At 43.2% G+C, this 21129-nt stretch overlaps 1 protein-coding gene across 4 annotated transcripts in view; it reads right to left on the minus strand.

Moving 5' to 3' along the window:
• The window catches only part of Plekhm3 (pleckstrin homology domain containing M3), a 169481-nt gene extending 148873 nt beyond the window's left edge, over nt 1–20608 (minus strand). The window contains exons 1-2 of one of the 4 annotated variants that reach the window (XM_021171504.1): nt 20038–20167; nt 2725–3559 (exon numbers count right to left, since the gene is read on the minus strand). In XM_021171504.1, coding sequence (XP_021027163.1) covers nt 2725–3331 — 607 coding nt within the window. In that variant the 5' untranslated portion in view covers nt 3332–3559; nt 20038–20167. Of the gene's footprint in view, nt 1–2724; nt 3560–19958; nt 20168–20559 lie in introns of those variants that run through there. The other 3 variants (XM_029477340.1, XM_029477337.1, XM_029477346.1) reach the window with 3 other exon arrangements.
• Nucleotides 20609–21129: the final 521 nt, after the last annotated feature.

Consider the following 21129-nt stretch of genomic DNA (forward strand, 5'->3'; position numbering starts at 1 on the left):
GTAGACCAGGCTGGCCTCGAACTCAGAAATCCGCCTGCCTCTGCCTCCCGAGTGCTGGGATTAAAGGCGTGCGCCACCACGCCCGGCTTGCCTTCTTTATACAACTGACATCAGGGCTAGGGCTCAAAGTCAGACATTCTCACAGTGCAGTCAAAGCCTCAGAGTGGTATTGCCCAGGGACAGCAGACACTGGGATGTTACTAAGATGCTGGCTAACAAACTTTGGTCTCTACCACATACTCTGAAATTCTTTAGAATAACTGTTGCCACTGTGCCTCAGGTCTGTTCCTGTTTATCATTTTATGACCTGAACCCACCCCCACCCTCACCCCCCATCCTGCCGCCTGACGTTGTTAGCCAATCATTTTCAGATAATGCACATTGTAATGATGAAATTGAATGACTTCAAGCTACATCCCATGTCTGGACCCCCGAAGCATCCTTTTTTCACTAGATCAGTCAATATTCCTTTTGAAAGTCAGCCCTGGACTGTCTATGTCTGAGGCAAGTAGCCTCCAGAACACACTCATAAGCTTCTAAAATAAGACAGTGAAATCTATGTCAAGGCCTCAAGGGTCATCTCACACCTCACTGCCTTCCCAGTATCTGTTGTTCCATGGGTGGCTCTGCCACTAGGAACTCACCCTGAGAGACAGCCCTGACCCCAGGAACAGACTGGCTGACTTGTGTGCCTATAAATCCATAGGGCCAATTCCTATCAGCTCTCTGTATGCACCTAGATGAGAATAGTATACTGCTCAGAACGGGTAATCAGCCACAAATCTAGAATGCATTTCTACTCTCAGCCTCAACACCAGGCCCTTGCTGGGCCCTGCTATTCACCTGGTAAGATAATCATGACACATCTTGCCTGCTCCCCAGGGCTTGTCAGAAAGAGAGGGTGTGAGATGACCATGTTTGCCCAAGTGTGCTTACTCCTGTGGCACTGACCAAGCAGTGGCTAAGATGTGTTATTTCAATCCCACAAAGCTCATGTGTTATAATATCCTTTTAAAATTTTTACTTAGATCTCACTATAAATTAGTATCCAGAATTTTAAATCACAAGCCAGGAGTGGTAGTGCATGCCTTTAAACCCAGCACTCAGGCAGATCTCTCTGAGTTCAAGGCTACCCTGACATACAGAGAGAGTTCTAGGACATCCAGAGGTACACAAAGAAACCCTGTCTTAAAAAAAAAAAAAAAGTAAAAAAAGAGTAACAACCATGGCTTCTCAGGTGCTCAAAGGGAAAGACCAGTGCATTAGAGAACTCAAGGATGCCCAGTTCTTGGATTTATAATCAGAACGCACTGGAAAAATGAAGTTGGAAATATGATAACCTCTTCATCTGGGTCCTGCCAAGATCTACAAATGGTTATGGTGACTGACAAAATTCCATGTGAATTCTAACAGACATCTACTGCAGTTATTTGCTAGTTGAGGAGTTTACCTATTACATGAATGTAACAGATCAATACAAAGCTATCAATTCTTCCAGGCCCAGGGATCCCAGTGATGTGATGTCTCCCTAGTATCTGATCATCATCACATCCTTGCTTTATAAGGAACGTCACCTTTCCTTCTGTGTCTATAATCCCGCTAGTTGTTCTAGAAGATCTGTAAGAGTCTAGAACACAATTCTCAACCTGTGGACCATGACCCCTTTGGGAGTTGTGTATCAATATCCTGCATACCAGATATTAATATCATAGTTCATAGCAGTAGCAAAATTACAGTTCTGAAGTAGCAACTATATTTTTTTTTTATGGTTAGGGGTCACAACATAAGGAACTGTATGGAAAGGTCATAGCATTAGGAAGGTTGAGAACCACTGGTCTAGAAGGAAAGACAAGAAGTGGCAAGTTGTGGGTATGGCAGGGAACAAGTGTCTTAAAGGGTGACTCTGCTGTTTGTGAAATGTGGTGTGTCATGGACAGAAACTGCACTGCTGTAACCTACATTCCAAAGGCTATCGTGCCTCGGGTCACACTCATTCTCCACTGCATTCTCATTTCTGTTTTCCCTCAGGCTGAGATTGAACTCAGGGCTTTTCATGCTAACTAAGCAGGGGTTCTACAACTGGGCTACACCTCATCCATTTCACCTTTGTTCACACGCTGATTTTGACTATCATCTTCTGTGATTTTTTTTTTTTTCCTGAATTTCCATGTCCTTCAAGGACGAGCTCATTTCATGTCTCCTATGAGCTTTTTCTGAGCAGCCAGGCCATGATGCCTTCTCTTTCCTGTGTCCTTTTAGTGTCACTGCCTCTCACGTGTATATGGAGCAAGAAACATTTCCATGGGACATTTACTGTCCCTTATTCTGAGAAAGTTATTGAAGCTTCATTGATGCTTGATGCCTTCAGCCAGATGAAAAGTTCTGCAGGACAGTGTGTACACACACACACACAGAGCAAGATTAATAAAGCTCACTGTGTGATTTGGTAAACATCTGATACGAATATGCAGTATCAAGCAGTGTTCAGAGGAAAATACTATTTTAGGTGAAATAATATTTTAACATAGAAGATTAGAAAGGGAGACTTAACCGAAGTCATAATATCACTAAATAGTTCTTCAGAAGATAAAAAGAGAGCTGATTTGAAGCAAAGATATCAATGTATGGGAGAAAGAAAAGCCATATGTGGGTACTGGAGAGTCAGCAGATGTAAGGGCAAAAGAAATCAACAGCTGTTCATTAGAAGTCTGATGTAAACCATACCTGTATTTCCTTGAGCATCTTCAACCTTGTTGGGTGAAGACAACAGAAAAGATGACCTGGGAAAGTGAGTGCCTTGAAGGGACGCCTGCTGCTGCTGCTGCTGCAAAGGCATGGTGCTAAGGACTACCCGCCAGTCTACGTGGGTAACATCAGACCTTGACCGAGCATGGCCTGGCTTGAAAGTTGTGGTCTCATCCAATAAGTCATTCACAGAACGAGGTCTGTCCCTCCGACGCTGACAGATGTTGAAAAAGTTGAAGGTTGACGCTTCCTTTTGTGCCATCCAGGAAAGATTATCTGGGGCTGTCCCTCTCTGGACCATAAGCTGTTCTTTGGCAGGGAAGACATTTTGAGCTTTGGTTTCTAGAAGCCTGCTCTTACAGTGGTCCCAAATCATTGTCCCCTTGCCCAGGGAAGCAACGCTTCTTAAAGCACCATTGTCTGTTATGTTACCAAGTACCTCATGCCCCACCAGTTCAGGGACTTCCTGGATCCCATAAACCTCTGCTTGTTGGACAGCCTTTTCCAGCTTACTGTCAAAAGTACTAAAGAAATCCTCAGTGACCTCTAAGGCGGGGCTGATGTCATCTACTTCCAAAGCTTCCATGACACAGGGTCCAAGCTTCTAATCTGCTTCAGGAAGAGGTGTCATGAACACTCAGCCAACAGAGAGAGGTGGTTCAGCAATGCAACTGTGAAAACAAGAGGAAGCAATCTTCATCTGGCTGCCTAGAGACGGCCAAGCACAAGAGTTCGGGGAGCTTGTTCTTAGAGATCTCAGTGAAGACAGCAGGGCGGTGTTTGCCAAAGCAATGTATTGCCAATCCTCAATTTCCTGAGAGAAAACAAGCAAGACAACATTGGTACAGGGTTTACTGTATTCTGTAATGCACAAGTCTGCCCAATCACATCCCCACTTTTATGCCTTTTCTATGGCAGCCATGCACACAGGGGTACAACACCACCTATACAAACTTCCTATTGTGTATCAAGAATACACATGATTCTTTATTTTGTATGAGAACTTAAGCAGAGCAGCATGGAGCACCTGATAATGGGAAATAAGGCCAACAGCTTTTATTCACACAGAGACGCCTTTGAGAGCAGCTGTAAAAAGACTGCCCTGGCAAAACTCTCTGATCTGCTGACCTAAAATAGTAAGCAAAAGACACCAGGGATTCTGTGCCTGGGCCTAAATTGCAATCGGCCTAAAAGTCATGAATGCTTTCACAACACTTAAAAATCACTCACGGTCTGCTGGCTGTGAAGGTGCAGGGAGAAGCGGAGAGGGAGACTAAACCTGAATGTTAATATCGCTGTTTGCGCTTCCTTGGGTTATAACAAATAAAGCCTAATGATAAGTCTTGCCCTCAGAATTCTCCAGGTTTCCTGGAAAACGATTTCAAGTGCCACACTCCCTGGTTGCCATGTTTGCCTCAGAGTACAGAAGACTGTACTGCCTAGAACTAAAAGCCAGGGGATTATGAGCCCATGACTGAGTGGGGAATCCAGGCAAAAGCCTATGGCAAAAATATGGCCCAAGTAGCAGGCTTTAGGTCATCACTTCTTCCCTCTGGACCTGAGGTACCTCATGGCGCGACCTGAGCAGGAAGAAGGCTACATAAGCACTAACCCACTCTCTCTGGAAAATGCTAGACCTCCAGAGTCAGGTACAATTAGAGCAGACCTTGAGTATGACGCAATCCAATACAGTAAACAGCAGCCAGCCATATATGGCTATTTCAATTCAGTCACACTGGCTGCATTTCAGGTGCCCAGAAGTCACATATACCTGTGTGTCTTTAACAAAAGATAGAATAAAATTAGGCAACAATTTTTTTTCTTCTTTACTGCTTATAAGTAGATAAAACTATCAATTAGTAATACAGCACTGAAAAAGCAGAGAGACATGCTTTTTTTTTCCAAAAACTTTATGACTAATCAATTAATTTTCAGCTGCTAGGCCATTAAACCAATATATTTAAATCAATAGCAGTGAACTATGTTGTTTAATCTATGTAAGTGAAACTAATATACAGAAACTTTACTTATCCATTTACCAAGCTGAGCTCAACCCCACTATAAAACTGAAAATGCCCTGACTGCTGGTTCCCTGGCTTCACCTCCCAAGCACTGCAGTTTAGGTATTCACCACCACACTTGATTGTAGGTGGTGCTGGGGATCAAACCCAGGGCTTTGTGCATGCCAAGCAAACATTCCACCAACTGAACCATACCCCAGACCAAAGTCTGTCCTTTAGCTGTATCAGTGGTGTATACAGATCATAGAAACTGTGGTCAGCTTCTCTTATAAAGAGGTGGTAACTATGAACTTGACTGCTTCTATATGTTTGACCATGTATTGCATAGAACATCATACAATGTTTCCAAAGTTTCTAGCTGCAAACACAGTTTAGGCTTGTTTATTCTTTCTGAGTCTCTAGTTAAGCCTCAGTCTCTTGTATTCTGTAACTAGTTTCAGTAATTCTAAAATTGGAAATGGGATTTTTTTTCCAATTTCATCTTGTATATCAGAGACTAAGAAAAATTAATATAATTAAATGAGCATAAAGTACAAGATTCTCATTTTATAGAAGAGACACCAATCACATTACATAAAGCTCCTAAGATTACCAGTATTCCTTTTGCTATCTACCATTTCAAACCCAGCAGGCGTGTGTGTGTATGTGTGTGTGTGTGTGTGTGCGTGCGTGTGTGTTTACAAGGATCACGTCCAGAGCTTTACAGAGCTGCTTGGGATCCAGACTCAGGACTCTGCACTTGTACAGCATGCATTTACCAACTGAGCCATCTTTCACCTCCCTGATGTGGGCTTTTGTTTGTTCTGATATTTTCTTCATGATTAAACCTAAGCTACATGTTTTGAGAAAGAATAACACAAAATGGAAGTGCCACTGTCATCAAGTCATGCCAGAAGTATGTACCATTACCAGGGCCTACCATGTCTGAATAAACCTTAATCACCTTTTTCCTTAAATAGCTAATATATTTTAATATTTTCATTTAACTTCCTTACTGATTTAATGCTAGTTTTTCTTCTCCCCATCAAAATAAGCTCTAGGAGCCCAGGAATGTATGCTCATTTTTGCTCAAGCATATAAAAGTCTCAGGCTGGAGAGATGGCTTAGTGGTTAAGAGCACTGACCGCTCTACCAGAGGTCCTGAGTTCAATTTCCAGCAACCACATGGTGGCTCACAACCATCTGTAATGGGATCTGATGCCCTCTTCTGGTGTGTCTGAAGACAGCAAGGGTGTACTCATATAAATTAAATAAATAAATAAATAAATAAATAAATAAATAAATCTTTAGAAATATATTAACACCTCTCTCTCTCTCTCTCTCTCTCTCTCTCTCTCTGTCTCATACACACACACACACACACGTGTGCGCACGCACGCACTCAGATACATGTTGAATACATGTAGCCCTTCAAGGCCTATCTGCATCACCCACACCACCACCTTCTGCTTTAGTCCTCCCTGCTTCTGTCTATGCTAGAGAACCTTTCCCATTTACACAGGCTCTCACTACAACTGTGGTTTACTGTATTGTGTTAAAGTGACCAGCCATTCTCTCAAATTCCATCATAAGCTCTGAGGAACTTGATGGCCAGCACAATCCCTTGCCCTCCCATAGAAAACATTGTTATCTTTAGGAGATCCTTCTTCTAGAGTTACTTTTTTTTGGAATTTGTCTTTTCCTTGCACTTTACTTTCTTTGAGCAGACTTCAGTGTCTACTATTGAATACTTTTTACAGACCTATCTTATTTGGATTTGAATTAACTAAATAAACACATGCAGACAGGTCAAACATGGAGTGTCCCTTCCTCTGACAAGTGAACTCCAGGGTGACGGTGCAGAGTGGTGAGACTTAGCACAAAGCTGGAAGTCAAGAGCTAATTAGAACTCTTGTTCTAAATCTGGCTCAACCACACACTTGCTGGGTGGCCTGTGGCAAACCATTTAAGCTCTGGGTGCCTTACTCAGCTACCTGGAGCCATTACAGTCACTAATATCAAATTGCTTTGCATGTAGCTCATTCACTAGTTAGATGTTCCAGCATGCCTTTAACAACACAAGCCTCCATGAAGCTTCCATTGGACCTTACCCCTTCATCAACCACAGGTTCCCAATCTCTCCCTGGAAAGACAAAGTCCAGGTCAGAAATCAAAATCAACTACTTAATACTATTTGTCTTTCAAATTCAGTGAAATATAGGATTTTTTTAGGTTTTTAATTTTTTTATACATATATGAGTATTTTGCCTGTATATATGTACATATACCACATGGATATCTGATACCCAAAGAGGCAGGGAAGGACACTGGAACTAGAATTACAGATGGTTGTGAGCTGTCATGTAGGTGCTGGGAACCAAAGCCCAGTCCTCTGGAAGATCAGCAAGTGCTCTTATCAGCTGAGCCATCTCACCAGCCCCAATTACAGAATACCTTTTCTACAAACGGAAATAGTTTTTCCATTGAAGATAGGAAGAAAAATTGAGGCCCATTTGTCAATGTGGTAATCAAGAGCTCAAACCAAAGAATCCTATGCATGTACCAAGATGTAGCAGGATGGAGAGTCACTGTGTTGCTATTTTCTTACCAGGAAATCTCACTAGGCCAGGGTAATTAAGCAGTGGAATCTGGCAGCCCTAGCAGGTATGAGTAATAACACTAGCGAAGGACGGGTGGATGCCTGACCTCCTGAGCTGCCTGACAAAGGTGCTAACTTCCTCCAGGTGACGTCAGAAGCTAACGTGTGCTGGACTGGAAAGAGCAAAGCACTGCAGAGACAGCTCAGATAACCTGCCTCTTCCAATCGATTTGTAAAGTGAGAGCCAGGGTGACCACAAGGGTGGTGGACAGTACTCAGGGCTCTCACATGCTCTCTATTTTGGTTAAAGCTGGAGCTGACTGGGAATTTTCTGAGTTACACAATGTAATGGAGCCACCAGAAAACCTGACCAGCAAAAGGGCCTTTTTGAACCATGAAGTGTGTCAATTTTTATGGTGCTCTATCACAAAGATAACATAAATGCACTGATGGAACAGACAGGCCAGCAGCAGCAGATCAGGGGACTGGGCGGCTTTCAGATGAGACACACAGCCTGGAACTCAGGCAGAGCCCCATTTTTAAAGGCTTGGGGTGAGCATGAAACAGCCTCTTTGTATCCAAACTCCAATAAAAAACAACTGCTATGATGTGAGAAGAGCACTAAGTGTAGAGGAATTTTAATCCAGCAACATGGCTGCTCTGGCAAGGGATCTCATCCAGAGCCCTTCTAGGTCTGTGTGATCTGGCTGGGATGACACATCTGTAATCCCAGGAGCCAGAGGCAAGCAGCTCTTGGGAGTTCAAGACCAGCCTGTATACAGTTTCAAGAAAAATTTAGGTCTAGGCGTGATGGTGCATGCCCTTAATCTCAGCACTCAGAAGACAGCGGCATGCAGATTTCTGAGCTCTAGTGACTGTTCAGTTGAGTGAGTGGGTAGGTGGGTGGGTGAGTGAGTAGGTGAGTGGGTGGGTGGGTGAGTGAGTGAGTGAGTGGGTGGGTGAGTGAGTGAGNAGGTGAGTGGGTGGGTGGGTGAGTGAGTGAGTGAGTGGGTGGGTGAGTGAGTGAGTGAGTGGGTGGGTGAGTGAGTAGGTGAGTGGGTGGGTGGGTGAGTGAGTGAGTGAGTGGGTGGGTGAGTGAGTAGGTGAGTGAGTAGGTGAGTGAGTGATTGGGTGGGTGGGTGAGTGGGTGAGTGAGTGAGTAGGTGAGTGGGTGGGTGAGTGAGTAGGTGAGTGGGTGGGTGAGTGAGTAGGTGAGTGGGTGGGTGAGTGAGTAGGTGAGTGGGTGGATGAGTGAGTAGGTGAGTGAGTGGGTGGGTGAGTGAGTGGGTGGGTGAGTGAGTGAGTGAGTGGGTGGGTGAGTGCAGTGGAATTGAATTCCTTCGTGAGTTCATGCAGTTGAGTGCAGGACAGCAGAGGTAACTGAAGCTGGAGAATAAGAAGGAGCCAGAAGATAGAGCATATTGTCCAAATTAGTATGAGGCCATGCAGAGCAATTCAGGTAGAAGCCAAGAGAAGCCAGTTTGAATCAGTCAGTTTGGGGAGGAGTTTGAGACAGAGTTTGAGAGTTGAACCAGCCAGCCAGAGTTCAGAAAGAACTAGAAAGGGTGAGCTTATTCAGCAGTAAGCCTCTTGACAATTACTTCAGGCAAATAAGTTACTTTTACAACTAAGTTCATATAAAGTATTTGTATAGTAATAAATGCTCATAGAAATTCTGGGACATACTGACAGATATGAAACAAAATAAACTTCAGTCTGAAATCATAAGTCAGAGAAAGCAGACGAATAGTAAAGGGAGGTTCTATCCCACATGCAATAGGAATCAAGACTATATACACAGCGTGGGTACCACTGTCTCTTTAAATACATTCTCTAAGCCCAAATCCTAAAAACATGAGTGAAATAGAACATAAAGAGGAAGCAGATGAGGAGAGAGGAAGAAGAAGAGGAAAGGAGACAGGGTCTGCTACTTATTCCCTACAACCTGACACAAGGCCACAGGCCATGGAACTCCTACAGTCAGCCTCCGAGGGGCCTCCTCATTACTTAGCTGCTACGATTTTCAAAGGCCACATCTTCCTAGACAGTGTTGGTCCTCCCTAGAAGCTTCACCCAAAATTTCCTGGTGGTATTGATTCTTTTAAGATGTATTGTGTGTGTGTTTGTGTGTGTGTGTGTGTGTGTGTGTGTGTGTGTGTGTGTGTACATGTGTATGCATTCATACACATGCCACACATGCCTCAACAGTGTGTGTGGAGGTCTGGAGACAACTTACCAGAGTCACTTCTCTTCTTCTACCATGTGAGTTCTGGGAATAAAATTCAGGTCATCATCATGCTGACATTTAGCTACAAGTACCTTTCCCACTGAGGCATCTCTCCAGCCCCTGGTTTGGTTAATCTTGACTGTCAATTTAACTGAATTTAGGAAAGTCTGTTGGCATTTACAGAGGGGTAGGAAAATATACCCATAATAAGGGCAGCAGAGTCCCAGAGAGAATAAAACAGAGAAGGGGAAAGGAATGTCAGACTTCATGTCTATTTCCTGGCTGAAAGTGCAATGTGACCAGCCATTCTGCACTCCTGCTGATATGACATCTCATAATGGACTATACTCTCAAACAATTAACTAAAGTAATCCTTCCTTCCTTCCTTCCTTCCTTCCTTCCTTTTTTCTTCTATCACTTAATAGCATTTGGTCACAGCAACAATATAACTAATACACTTGGGCAATACACTCTTTACTTCTCTCTTATTTCTGCTCACTGAGTCTCACCCAATACCCTCTTCCTCCCCTTCTGGGTCTCCTCAGCAGATACAGGCACTGCCCAAGTGGTCCTCACTGAGTCCAGCTACACAATCAGCTTAAGTATGCTTCCCTAGCATGCACCAGGCCCTAAGTTCAATTCGCAGCCCCACAACTGCCAAAGCCCATGCTGCTGGAATCAGCCCCTAACTATAATAGGGAATCACAGAGGGCTGAAAGTGGGACATATGTCAACAACGAACAGAACAAAGAGGCAATGTATTTAGCCCCAAATGTGCCTCATACCCTAAAAGGGCTAGGGAAGTGCCTTCAGACCTAAAGATTATCATCAGCTCATAGAACTATTTAGACTTTCTGAACGCAAATAGGGTTGGAAGTATTTCTAAATAGAAGCTGGAGTTTCTTTCATTTTTTTCTTGCATAATGCTTCAAAATTCAGTTAACCTGTGGGGGAAATTACTGGTTTTACTGAAAATACTCATTTTCCACACACAGAGTTTAGACTATGGTTTATAGAGTGCTTGGTGAGCCTTTTAATAAATACTTAGAACAATCTCGGCAGACAGAGGTGAAAGGATTGTTTCAGCTATGATGAAAGAGGCACATGACTCATCTATTGTCCCATGGGGAAGACAAAGACGTTCTGAAATCCTTGTCTAATTACCAAGTCCTGTGGGCCACCCAAATTCAACCTTTTAAATCACCTTAAAACTCATAGGTGCCACAGCAGCAGAACTGTAAGTAAGGAGTCTGAAGCTAAGCCCTGAGCCACCCAGTTCGAGCAGTGGGACAAATACGGCAATGAGCACAACACAATCCATGGACCCCAGGAAAAGGCTCTTTACACTCACATTCCCAATTGAGTAACAGCCAGCAAGTCAGGCTGGTCGATACAAGACCTCTGGGCCTTCTCTGTAAAAAAGCAATCCTGCTACATCTGCCCCAAACCACCTTATAGTTAAGAAGCACAAATGTAGATAATGTTTATGTAATTTCTCAAAAAATCTAAAAGGATGCATCAAGTGCTCGAGTGCTACTTTAGACCGTGGAGGTGTAAAGCCCAGATCTACCCTTGAAGGGCTTAACAACTGGGGGAAACAGACAAACAGTGTCCTTAGTATTCAGGCACAGATCAGTCAAATAAGAATTACATGTACAAAGAGAGGAAACAAATATAAACACACACACACACACACACACATACACACACACATACAAAATGCAATTAGAAAACATTACCAAGCTACCAACTTCAGGGTGCTTAGAAAGAATATTATGAGAAGACTAATTTTTTTCTTTCTTCCTGTTATATATGAATCTGCTAAAATTCAAGAGTGAGTCTTTGTTAAATGTTTTCCCAAGAGGTCCAGGCCAGTGATCAGGTCTAAGAAAAGGCGCTTGCTTCACAGCTGGTTATCTGAAGTGCTACATATTCAGCAGTGACAGGCTACATCCGCAAGCCTCCTGTCTCCTTAGGACTTAATCTGACAGTGACCTTGGCTATCAATCTGCCTCCAACCAATTTAGTCAGGAAGCAAGCCCAGCCAGCAAAGGCAGACAAAACTCTTTGACTTCAAAGATAAGAAAAGATAAAGACAAACAACAGAAAGACCTTAACCAGACAACGTGGAGGCCAGAAAATCCTCTGCCTGTCATACAGGGCAGAGGAAAAGTGTTAAGCACTAAGAGTAGTAGGAGTTATCTATTTCTTTAAGATTCATTTTTATTTGTAACTGTGAGTGTGGTGAGTGGGGGGGGGGTGTCCTGTGTGGGTACATGTATGTGAGTGCAGGTGCCTGTGGAGGCCAGAGGTGTCAGATCCCCCAGATGGGTACTAGCACTTAAACTCTGAGGAAGAGCAGTATCTACTCGTAACCAATGAGCCATCTCCCTAGCCCCTTAAATTAACCGAATTATGACCATTACCATTAATGCGAAATGGGTTTTCTCAGAACAGTTCTGCAGGGTGGGGACCGTGGTACAGAGGAACAGGAGCTTAAGTCCAGCCTCCACAGCATACGTAATAAGTTTGAGGTCAAACAGACTCCACAGAACCTGATTCCAACAAATAAACAACAAATCCCAATGGTGTATAAACTCTATAGATACGACTGACTGACGTTCGGCTGATCTGATCTGGTACTGAGTGATAAACCTGTGAGAGCTAACACTTAAAAAGCTGCCCAACATCAGAAAGTCCTGCCCACCACTGTACTAAACCCTTTACAAATGTCCTGCAGAGAGCCTGGCAGTGGTGAGGCATGCCTTTAATATCAGGAGGCAGGCAGTGGGTCTCTGTAAATTCGAGGACAGCTTGGTCTACAGAGATCGTTCTAGGACAGCAAAGGCTACACAAAGAAACCCTGTTTTAAAAAAGGAAAAAAAAAAGTTAAGACTATGCTGCAGAAGTTCCTTTCAATACAGAGGGATGTAGGTTAAAGGTGGAAGATGGACTTAACAAACGCTGAAAAGTAAAGCCTAGTTCTTCTAATTCTTGAGACCCATGACAAGTTATAAATAACTCGTATTCACTTAATACTTATGAAAGGGCAGGCATTATGCTAAGCTCCTTGTGAATACTGAGTGGTTAAATCCTCCTAACAAGTTATTTAGGAGTGGATATCATTATTATTTTCACTTTGCAAGGAAATGGAAACTTAAAGAGATCAAGTTATTTGTCTTGGGTAATATGGCCTGATTAAAATCAACACTAAATGCACAGTCCCAAATCAATTCAAAGCCAATTAATGACCCTAAATAATACACTAACAAAAAAAAAAAAAAAAAAAGGAAGGAAAGAAACCTTAATGTACTCAAGCCTTCCTTCTTCAGAGCTAAAGGCAGCAGGGGCTTCTCTGCACCTGCTTCTCAGTGACCTTGACCTGGCAGGGTTCAGTGGTGCACTCTCTGCAGGATTTAACAGAACAGCTTAGACAGGTTCAGATAAGTCACAGCAGAGCCTCCATTTGTAGTAGAGTGGAATTAATAGAATCCCACTGGACAGCAGGCAGAGAGGGAGATATTTTGAAGCAGTCATCCCTAGAAGGGATGTCTTCATCCAATCCCTCCCCTCCAGGTCAGAGATCTGTGGGGGAAAAGGTGGAATGACTGTAAGAGCCAGAGTGGTGGATGACTCCAAGGAAATATTTCCAGACACAACAGAGACTGTGGTAGGTGCACAAGATGTTCACAGGTTCAAACCCGACAAAAATCCCAGCACAGAGAAGGGGAAGTGGACACAAAATCTCACCTCTAACCAAAAAGCTATGTGTAGCTGGTAGCTGCTGGCAAGGGGAAAGCCAGCTTCCTGCAGCGGAGCACCCGTGGGCATGTCGACCACACTCCAGGGCAGGCCCCACACTCAGGAGCAGCTCACTGACATAATGTGACTGTGATTGTTATCTATGCACTGGTTGTCTGGTTTTGGTATTTTTATCTTACTAGGTTTTTTTGTTGTCTTCTGATTTGGGAATTGAGAGAGACAGAGACAGAGAAGAGGGCACAAGCTTGAAGTGGGGGTGGGCAGAGTGACGAGGAAGATCTGTTAGGAGGAAAGAATATGATCAAAAATATACTCTATGAAAAAAGTTCTTCAAGTAAAAACAAAAAAGAAAAACTGTCCTGACCAAGAACTGTAAGTAAGGCTCTCTATGCTTCCTAAGCTTGTCCAGATCTAGGAAACATTTCCCTCCTTTCTCTCTAAGTTTCTGGAAACGTTTTGACCTTGACACTTTCAGGCTCTACATTTTACTGCCCCGTTCATTCTCCAAGAAGCAGTGTGGTTCTGCACCAGATGGAACTTTACATGCAAAGATCACTGGCCAACCCTAGATGGCCAAGTCTAGGAACCATCTTCCAACAGATCTGACTGACCACTAGGAGTGCAACTTACAAATAGCCACACTGTGTGACACTCATGAATCCACTGCCACCCCTGCCCTTTCTCCTTTGCCTATGACTGCTCCTCTCTCCTGCTCCTGTGCTCAGATGATAAATACCCCGTAGTCTTATGCAGCATCTTCCCTAAGGATCTTCCCCATGTTCATGGCTTAGCTACAATCCACATGGCAGATGGAGAACTTCTCCATCTCCTGAGATAGATGGCATATGTAACTGCCTTTAATATGTGCCCTAATTCCTACAATGCACAAATTACCCTCCAGCCTGCCTCCTTCAAGCATTTGCTACAGAGCAAAGTACATTGTCCCCTAATAAAGATGAATATCCACTCTGGCATTTCTAGCTGAGTCACCAGCGACCAATACAAATTAGCAAGCCCTATGACCTTTGTCTCTGCAAAATCTTCCCATTGTCATATCTCTACCTCCGTAGTACAGTCACCACCACAAGCCATCTTCCAGGTAGACTTCTCTAAATCTATCACCCAAGTGGGCTTTCTGAAATCAAAACCCTGCTGCCTTCTGGATAAACATTACTCAGAAGAGCTCACATCACTTTCCTTCCAGCCCTTAGTTCTTAAATTTCCCTGGACGCTCCTACCACAATCCCATTCTATCTCCGGTCATAAAGAATTTATAGGAATTAGAATCTCCCTGTTTTCTTTGCCTGGAAGCTGTGTTTTTTTCCCCACTGCCACAATCCTAAACCTCTACCAGCACTGTTCCTCCCAAAGTGCCCCACCCCACAGCAGCTGCATCTAAGCCTTCAGGTCTGTGCTGACTTCTGCGCTTTCCCCTGACTTCCTAGGCCCATTTGAACCTGCCCTTATGTTCCTCTACAGGGTCCTGATTGCCTCCATAATCAGGTCAGACACTACTTTAAAGAGGCCTGTTTTCTTCTCTGTCTTCCCTAACAAACGGTAGGTTTTCTAAAGACAAGACTGTGTGTCTTGTTCAAAGTTATCATCACACCTACAGACCACATAGTAGAGTGTGTGTCTACCACTTCCCAATTAGCTAATTATCTATAACTACACTGGATAATACAGAACAAGGCAGCTTTAGTTTATACTGAATTATAAACTGGTTACTCTACTCAAGATAGCTAGATAGAAATAAGCCCCTGCCTAACTCATGAATGTTGTGTATAACTAGGGAATCCAATTTGAAACCAAGCTCAAATTAACAAAAATGTTAATAAAAGCAATATGCTTGACATCTCAATAAAATGGCCTCTCAGCTGGGCATAGTGGTGCACATCTTCAATGCCAGAACATGGGAGGCAGAAGCAGGAGGATCTCTGTGAATCCAAGCCCAGCCTGGGACATAGAAAGTCCTAGAACAGAGAGAACTACACAGGGATACTCTATCTCAACAATCAATCAATCACTAACACTGCCTCTCTGTGTTCACTTTGAGTTTTGTCATCTGCCAACAAGATTAATGATGTGCACTGACCAAATCATGTTTTTACTGCATAGTTTGCAGGAAAGTAAGCTGTGAGTTCTTTAATATTTGTTTTTACCTACACGTACCAATGAGATAGGAGCAAATCGTATATGGACTTTGCTACTGGCACCCACTTCATTACACTTGTTACTAAGTCCTCTGAATCACTAGAAGCTAGCATACAGTGTGGCTTCTTAGAACACATATACCATGCCAGCTCTGAACGAAAAATGAAAACAAAGTCAGCAATTCCTTGCTAGGTATTCTTCCATAACTTTTCTTCCAAGGAGTAAATATTTGCTATGATGCAAGCCAGCAAATGGCCAGGAGCCACTGTGAAGACAGACATTTTTGATACTGCTCTGAGGGTGTGGGTGAGGGTGATGTGAAACAGAAGAGGGGCCAGTCACTGGGAAAAGAGAAGGAGCAGCCATAGCCTGATGCCCCTGAGAACTGTCTAGAAAAGAAGAACCCTAAAAACTAGGCCTATATTACTAATCTTTTCTAGGTTGAAATCAGACCTTCTGAAACTAGTTTAACAGTATCAATCTCAGCCTGCTTTGTAAACATGTAAATGCAGGACCTGACTCCAAAGCTTTTGAAAGGGCTACATACTGAGATCACCTTGCGGCTGCTAGCTAATAAATATTCAATACTCACAAGCCTTGGCTGCTTACAGCTAGTGGTGCTGGCCTCTATCTAGCTTGGTTTTTCTGGTCCTAATAACAAGCTCTTCTTTTCCCTTTCTGTCAAATAATTACATATTCCTCAGTCCCTTATTTCTTAGCTGTACACATAAACGAGGGGGAGGGGAAGAGGGTTGTTAACCTAACATCTAAACGCATTCATCTTAAAGAAAACAAGAGCTTTTAGCTAGATGTGGCGGCAAAACATGCCTATAATCGCAGCACTCCAGAGGCCCAGGTAGGAAGCTCACTAGCTCAGATAAAATGAGAATTCAGGACAGACTGGCTGTAAACAAGTCTACTAGTCCAAAGCTAACCTGGGCTACACAAGTTCCAGGCCTACCTACCTAGGCTCTATCATGAGACCGTATCTTAGACAAAACTTAATTAATTATAAAAGGAAAAGAGAGTAAGAAAAAAGGAATAAGAGTGCTCTTCCAACAGAAGTCTGCACTGATCACACTACTGAGAAACCCTGTGTGATCCAGTATTCTGTTTTCTACCTCAATGTTTTCAGAAAGTTTCTCTCTGTTTTGTACCTAAATTAGTTGTGAATTTATTGTTCCCATTGTTAGTGCAGGGTTTTAGATTCAAAATGCATTCACTATAATGTAGACAACTTTGAAACATTTATTGAACTTCATGGTTATAAAAAAAAAAAGGACTACACATTGTTCAGGTTTTGAAAAGAATAAAGGCAAAATAAACAATTTTATAAACAGGGGGAAAAGCCCTGTATAACAAAGAAGAAAAAGACAAGAAAGAGGAAAAGAAGATATAAGTTAGTTGAAAGCATACTGCAGATACAGTTCTCTATTGTCTTTCCCCCACTTAGCAATGGCTGAAACCTCTCCGCTGTTAAAATCCTTCATAAATATCTTTTTGATATTTGCATTATGTCATGTCTTTTGATGGCACCATAATGTGACTGCTCCCCTGTTACTGGGCATTTATAATATTGCCAGTCTGTTCTTTACAAAGGCACACTCAGCATCATGATGAACGTAACTGTTCTCACAAGTTCCTTTGGACTTCTAAAGGAAGAATTGCTAAGTCAAAGGGTAGGAGCACTGCTGAGACATTTTACATACTCAGTCACTGTTTTTTCAGAAAGGCTGCACTGTCTGCCTCTCGTGGCATTTGAGAACGTCTGCTCCGTGACACACTGCTTGACGTGACAATTAAAGCTCTTTGAGAGCTATAGTGCTTTGGGAGCTGGAAAAGTATTGCCTGTTGTTCCCATGTTCGCTCCTTTGATTAACAGAAAGAACTCAAGTTAATATATTAGCTATTTAATTCCAGTTCCCTTCTATGGCTATACAGGAAATCCCACAGTAATCAACTTGCAAAGGGTTCATTTTGCCTCACAGTTTCTGAGCTTTCAGTTTATGACCAGCTGATCCCATTGTATTGGGGACTGTGGCAGGGCCACACCAGGGTCCGTGTGCACAGCAGAGCAAAAGCCCTTCAGTTATGAGGCACCAAGCAAAATGACAGAACAGAAGGACCCAGAGCCCCACAACCCCCTTGGGTTGACCTCTTGACTTCTAGTGCTCATAAGTCCCATTCTTTCAAAATGCCTCTAAAGAGACTGAGGCTTTAACACAGAGGCCTTGAGAATATTCCATAATAATAGTGTGTTTAATTTTGTTGTCCATTTTCTGCTAGATTCTATTTTACTTTTCTATTATGACACAACAAATTTCTACACTAAGTTGCTTTTTAAAAATACTTATCTCATAGTCACTAAGGTGTTGGCTCAGGTGGGCTGGACTCTTATCTAGAAATTCTGGTAAATAGTCCAGATTCAAAGTCATCTGGATTGTTGACAAAAATCCTGGTTGTGGTAACTTCCTGTTGGTTGTCAGCCAGGGGGCCACTCTTGGTAGTTTTATACCTTCCAAATTCCTCAAGGCTGCCTAGAGTCCTCGTCAATGATATCGTTCATCTTCAAATCAGCTACAGTATGTTGAGTCTTCTTGATTTCCCAGTCATAGAAAGCTCTACACTTTTATGGGAACTCTTCAATTAGATCCACCTTGACAAGCTCTCCACTCTAATCTCAAGTGTGTCATGTACTATAACATACATAGTCAGGTAGGCATGTCTTCTATGTGATGGTTGTGGGGATTAGAGGAAAAAAAACAAAAACAAAGTTGGCAGAAGGTCATGATGGAGCTATGGCTGTCCCGGAGTCTTGGGTGTCAATTTTAACAATGTGTTTGCAGGTTTTCTACCAAATAAAACACCACATGCCGTACTGTCACAGCACTAAAGGCAAGTGTGAGTGAGGCTGCTGTGTGGCAATAAAGAATTCTGAGCATATAACGTTGTGAACACTGATACCTGAGACATTTTAATTGTGGCAAAATACTCAAAACATAAAATTTACCATGGTAACCACTAAGCCAGGCATTCTCGTGCAGCCCAACCCCCACTGGTCTTTCATCTTGCTGTCTACCCATTCAACAAGAACTTCCCCCTCCACGACTTCCCGAACACTTGACAATTATTCATCTGCTTTTCAGTAGTGGAATATTTTTATTTGATATACTCATCAAACACTTATTCTAGGTACTGTTCCAGGGGCTTTAAAAACATCAAGTGGCACATGCCTTTAATTCCAGCAGAGGCAGGTGGATCTCTGTGAGTTCAAGACCAGCCTAATCTACATAGCAATTTCCAGGCTAAACAGGGTTACATAGAGAGACTCTCTCAAAAAAACATACATATTTAATACTCATTAAATCTTTGATGAGGTGGCTATTATTCCCATTCTACAGATTAGGAAACAGCTAAATTGAGTAAACTTTCCAGGATGACGAAATGAGAAAGTGACCAAACAAGAATTTAAGCTGAAGTAAGCTTTAAAGATCTTGCCAGACCCATAGCATTGTTAAAGTACTTACTATAAAGACAAACACACAAGGTATTGATGTTATTTCTTGGTACATGACATTTACACACTTCTTGTCAATTTAACCTAATACTTGACTCCTAGTGAAGTTAGATTATGTTACCAAGGTAACACATGTATATTGACCTTTTAAAGACCTCATTTTTGTTACGGTATTTCTTTAGGTAAATGAAATAAAAACTACTTGGTGTTTTAAGCAACCACTTATAACATGTACTATTCTATAATGCTGTATAAGTACATGTCACAATTTATTATGATTTGTTGAAAATATTTTACAGGAAAAACCCAGAAGTTTCTTTCTAGTTTCATGGATCAAAGAAAAAAAGGAAGGGGGAACTAAATAACGTTTACAATAATATACCTCAATCTGTTTAACCTGTTAAAGGCGCCTTGCTTTGCAAACTATACATGTAAGCCCAGCCTCGATTTGTCTTTCGAAATCAGCATTTTTTTCCCCAGCTTAAGGGATGGGCCCAAGGACTCCTTATCTTGTTTTGTTTGTTTTGTTTTTGTTTTCTAGCTTAATAAGCTTTTCATACAAGACCAATTTATCATTAGTCCTGTACTGTCATTTACTATACATTCAAAATGGGCTCAGTCAATAGAAAGAACAATCTTCGCGTTTCTCTGGGGCTAAAAGCTCTACTGGGGTTTGGTTTCTATGATCGCTGGGGAGGGGTTACTAAAAACAACGCAGAGAACAGGATCACCTTATTCAACTACTTTCCAATTTGCGTTTACTTGATTCACAAAAAATAAACAGCAGGTCATGTCTTCCTCCTCACTTAGCCACCCACAAATGAAGTGCTATCACCAGCGCGAAATACAACAGAAAGCGGTGCGTGGGAAGAACCCCTGCGACCCCGGGGAGCTCCGGGGATGCGTCATCCCGTCCCCCTCCCCGCCCAAGGCCGCCGTGAGGAGGATGCTCACCGCGGCTCTGGTCCCGTCGCCCCAACGGCCTGCAGCCGACCCCGGCAGGACCCCGACCCCGGCAGCCCGCCCTCCTCACCGCCAGCGACTGCGCTCCAGCTGCCGACCATCCCGGCCCGGCTCTGTTTACAAGCGGCTTCTCGCGGTCCCACGCCCAAAAGCTTCCCCGCGGCAGCCCGGCAACAGGATCCGATTACACAGAGTTCCAGCCGGCGAGGACCGGTCCCTCCTGCGGGAGGAGCAGGCGGTCGGGCGGGGCCTGACCTCCTTATCTTATTGTTTGCTTTACAGCCTTTATCCCAGGCTTGGTCCCTTCCATGTTCTTCCCAAGACCGAGGATGTTTGCAGTTAAAATTGTCCCTTGGAACCTACCAGGGCAGGGCCAGCTAGCAGCAGTTGCCAAGAATAAGAGAATTTCTCAGAAATAATGCTTTCCAAACGTAGGAATGAACTGCTTGTCATCTTTGGATAGGTGCACGAACTGCTTTTCATCTTTAGTTAGGTTCACGGTTTTAAAGGATGTGGTTGAGGGAAAATGTCTCTAACCTGCCTGTGGATTCCTAGTCTAGCAGCTAGGGCGTAGGGAAGGGCAAGAAGTTACCTCTCCTGAGGTCTGCTGGTAACCAGCCACTTTGCAAAGACGTGCTGTTCCGGTTGGACGAATCTTCCTTTCAGTTTCCAGCCTTAATTTGCCATCACAGCATACTTCTTAGTTGTGTTTTCAATTAAGCTTAGTAAGAGAGGGGCGGGGCTTGGTGGCACACACCTTTAATCCCAGCACTGGCACTGAGGAGGCATAGGCAAGTGAACCTGTGTGAGTTTGAGGCCAACCTAGTCTACACAGAGAGTTCCAGCCCAACCAGAGCTACAGGCTTTGTCTCAAAAGCAGTCACAAGCCTTTAATCCCAGCACTCAGGAGGCAGAAGCAGGTGGATCTCTGTGAGTCTGAGCCCCTCCACCCTTGTCTACAGAGTGAGTTCCAAAACAAAACAATAACAAAAGCAAACAAAGCACAAACAAATGTGTGTAAGTCAATGTCCACTATCCATAGTCTGTTTAAAAATGGAGAGAATTAAACCGGGCGTGGTGACGCACGCCTTTAATCCCAGCACTTGGGAGGCAGAGGCAGGCGGATTTCTGAGTTCGAGGCCAGCGTGGTCTACAAAGTGAG

This window comes from Mus caroli, chromosome 1, assembly GCF_900094665.2.
Source record: "Mus caroli chromosome 1, CAROLI_EIJ_v1.1, whole genome shotgun sequence".
Lineage (NCBI taxonomy): Eukaryota > Metazoa > Chordata > Mammalia > Rodentia > Muridae > Mus > Mus caroli.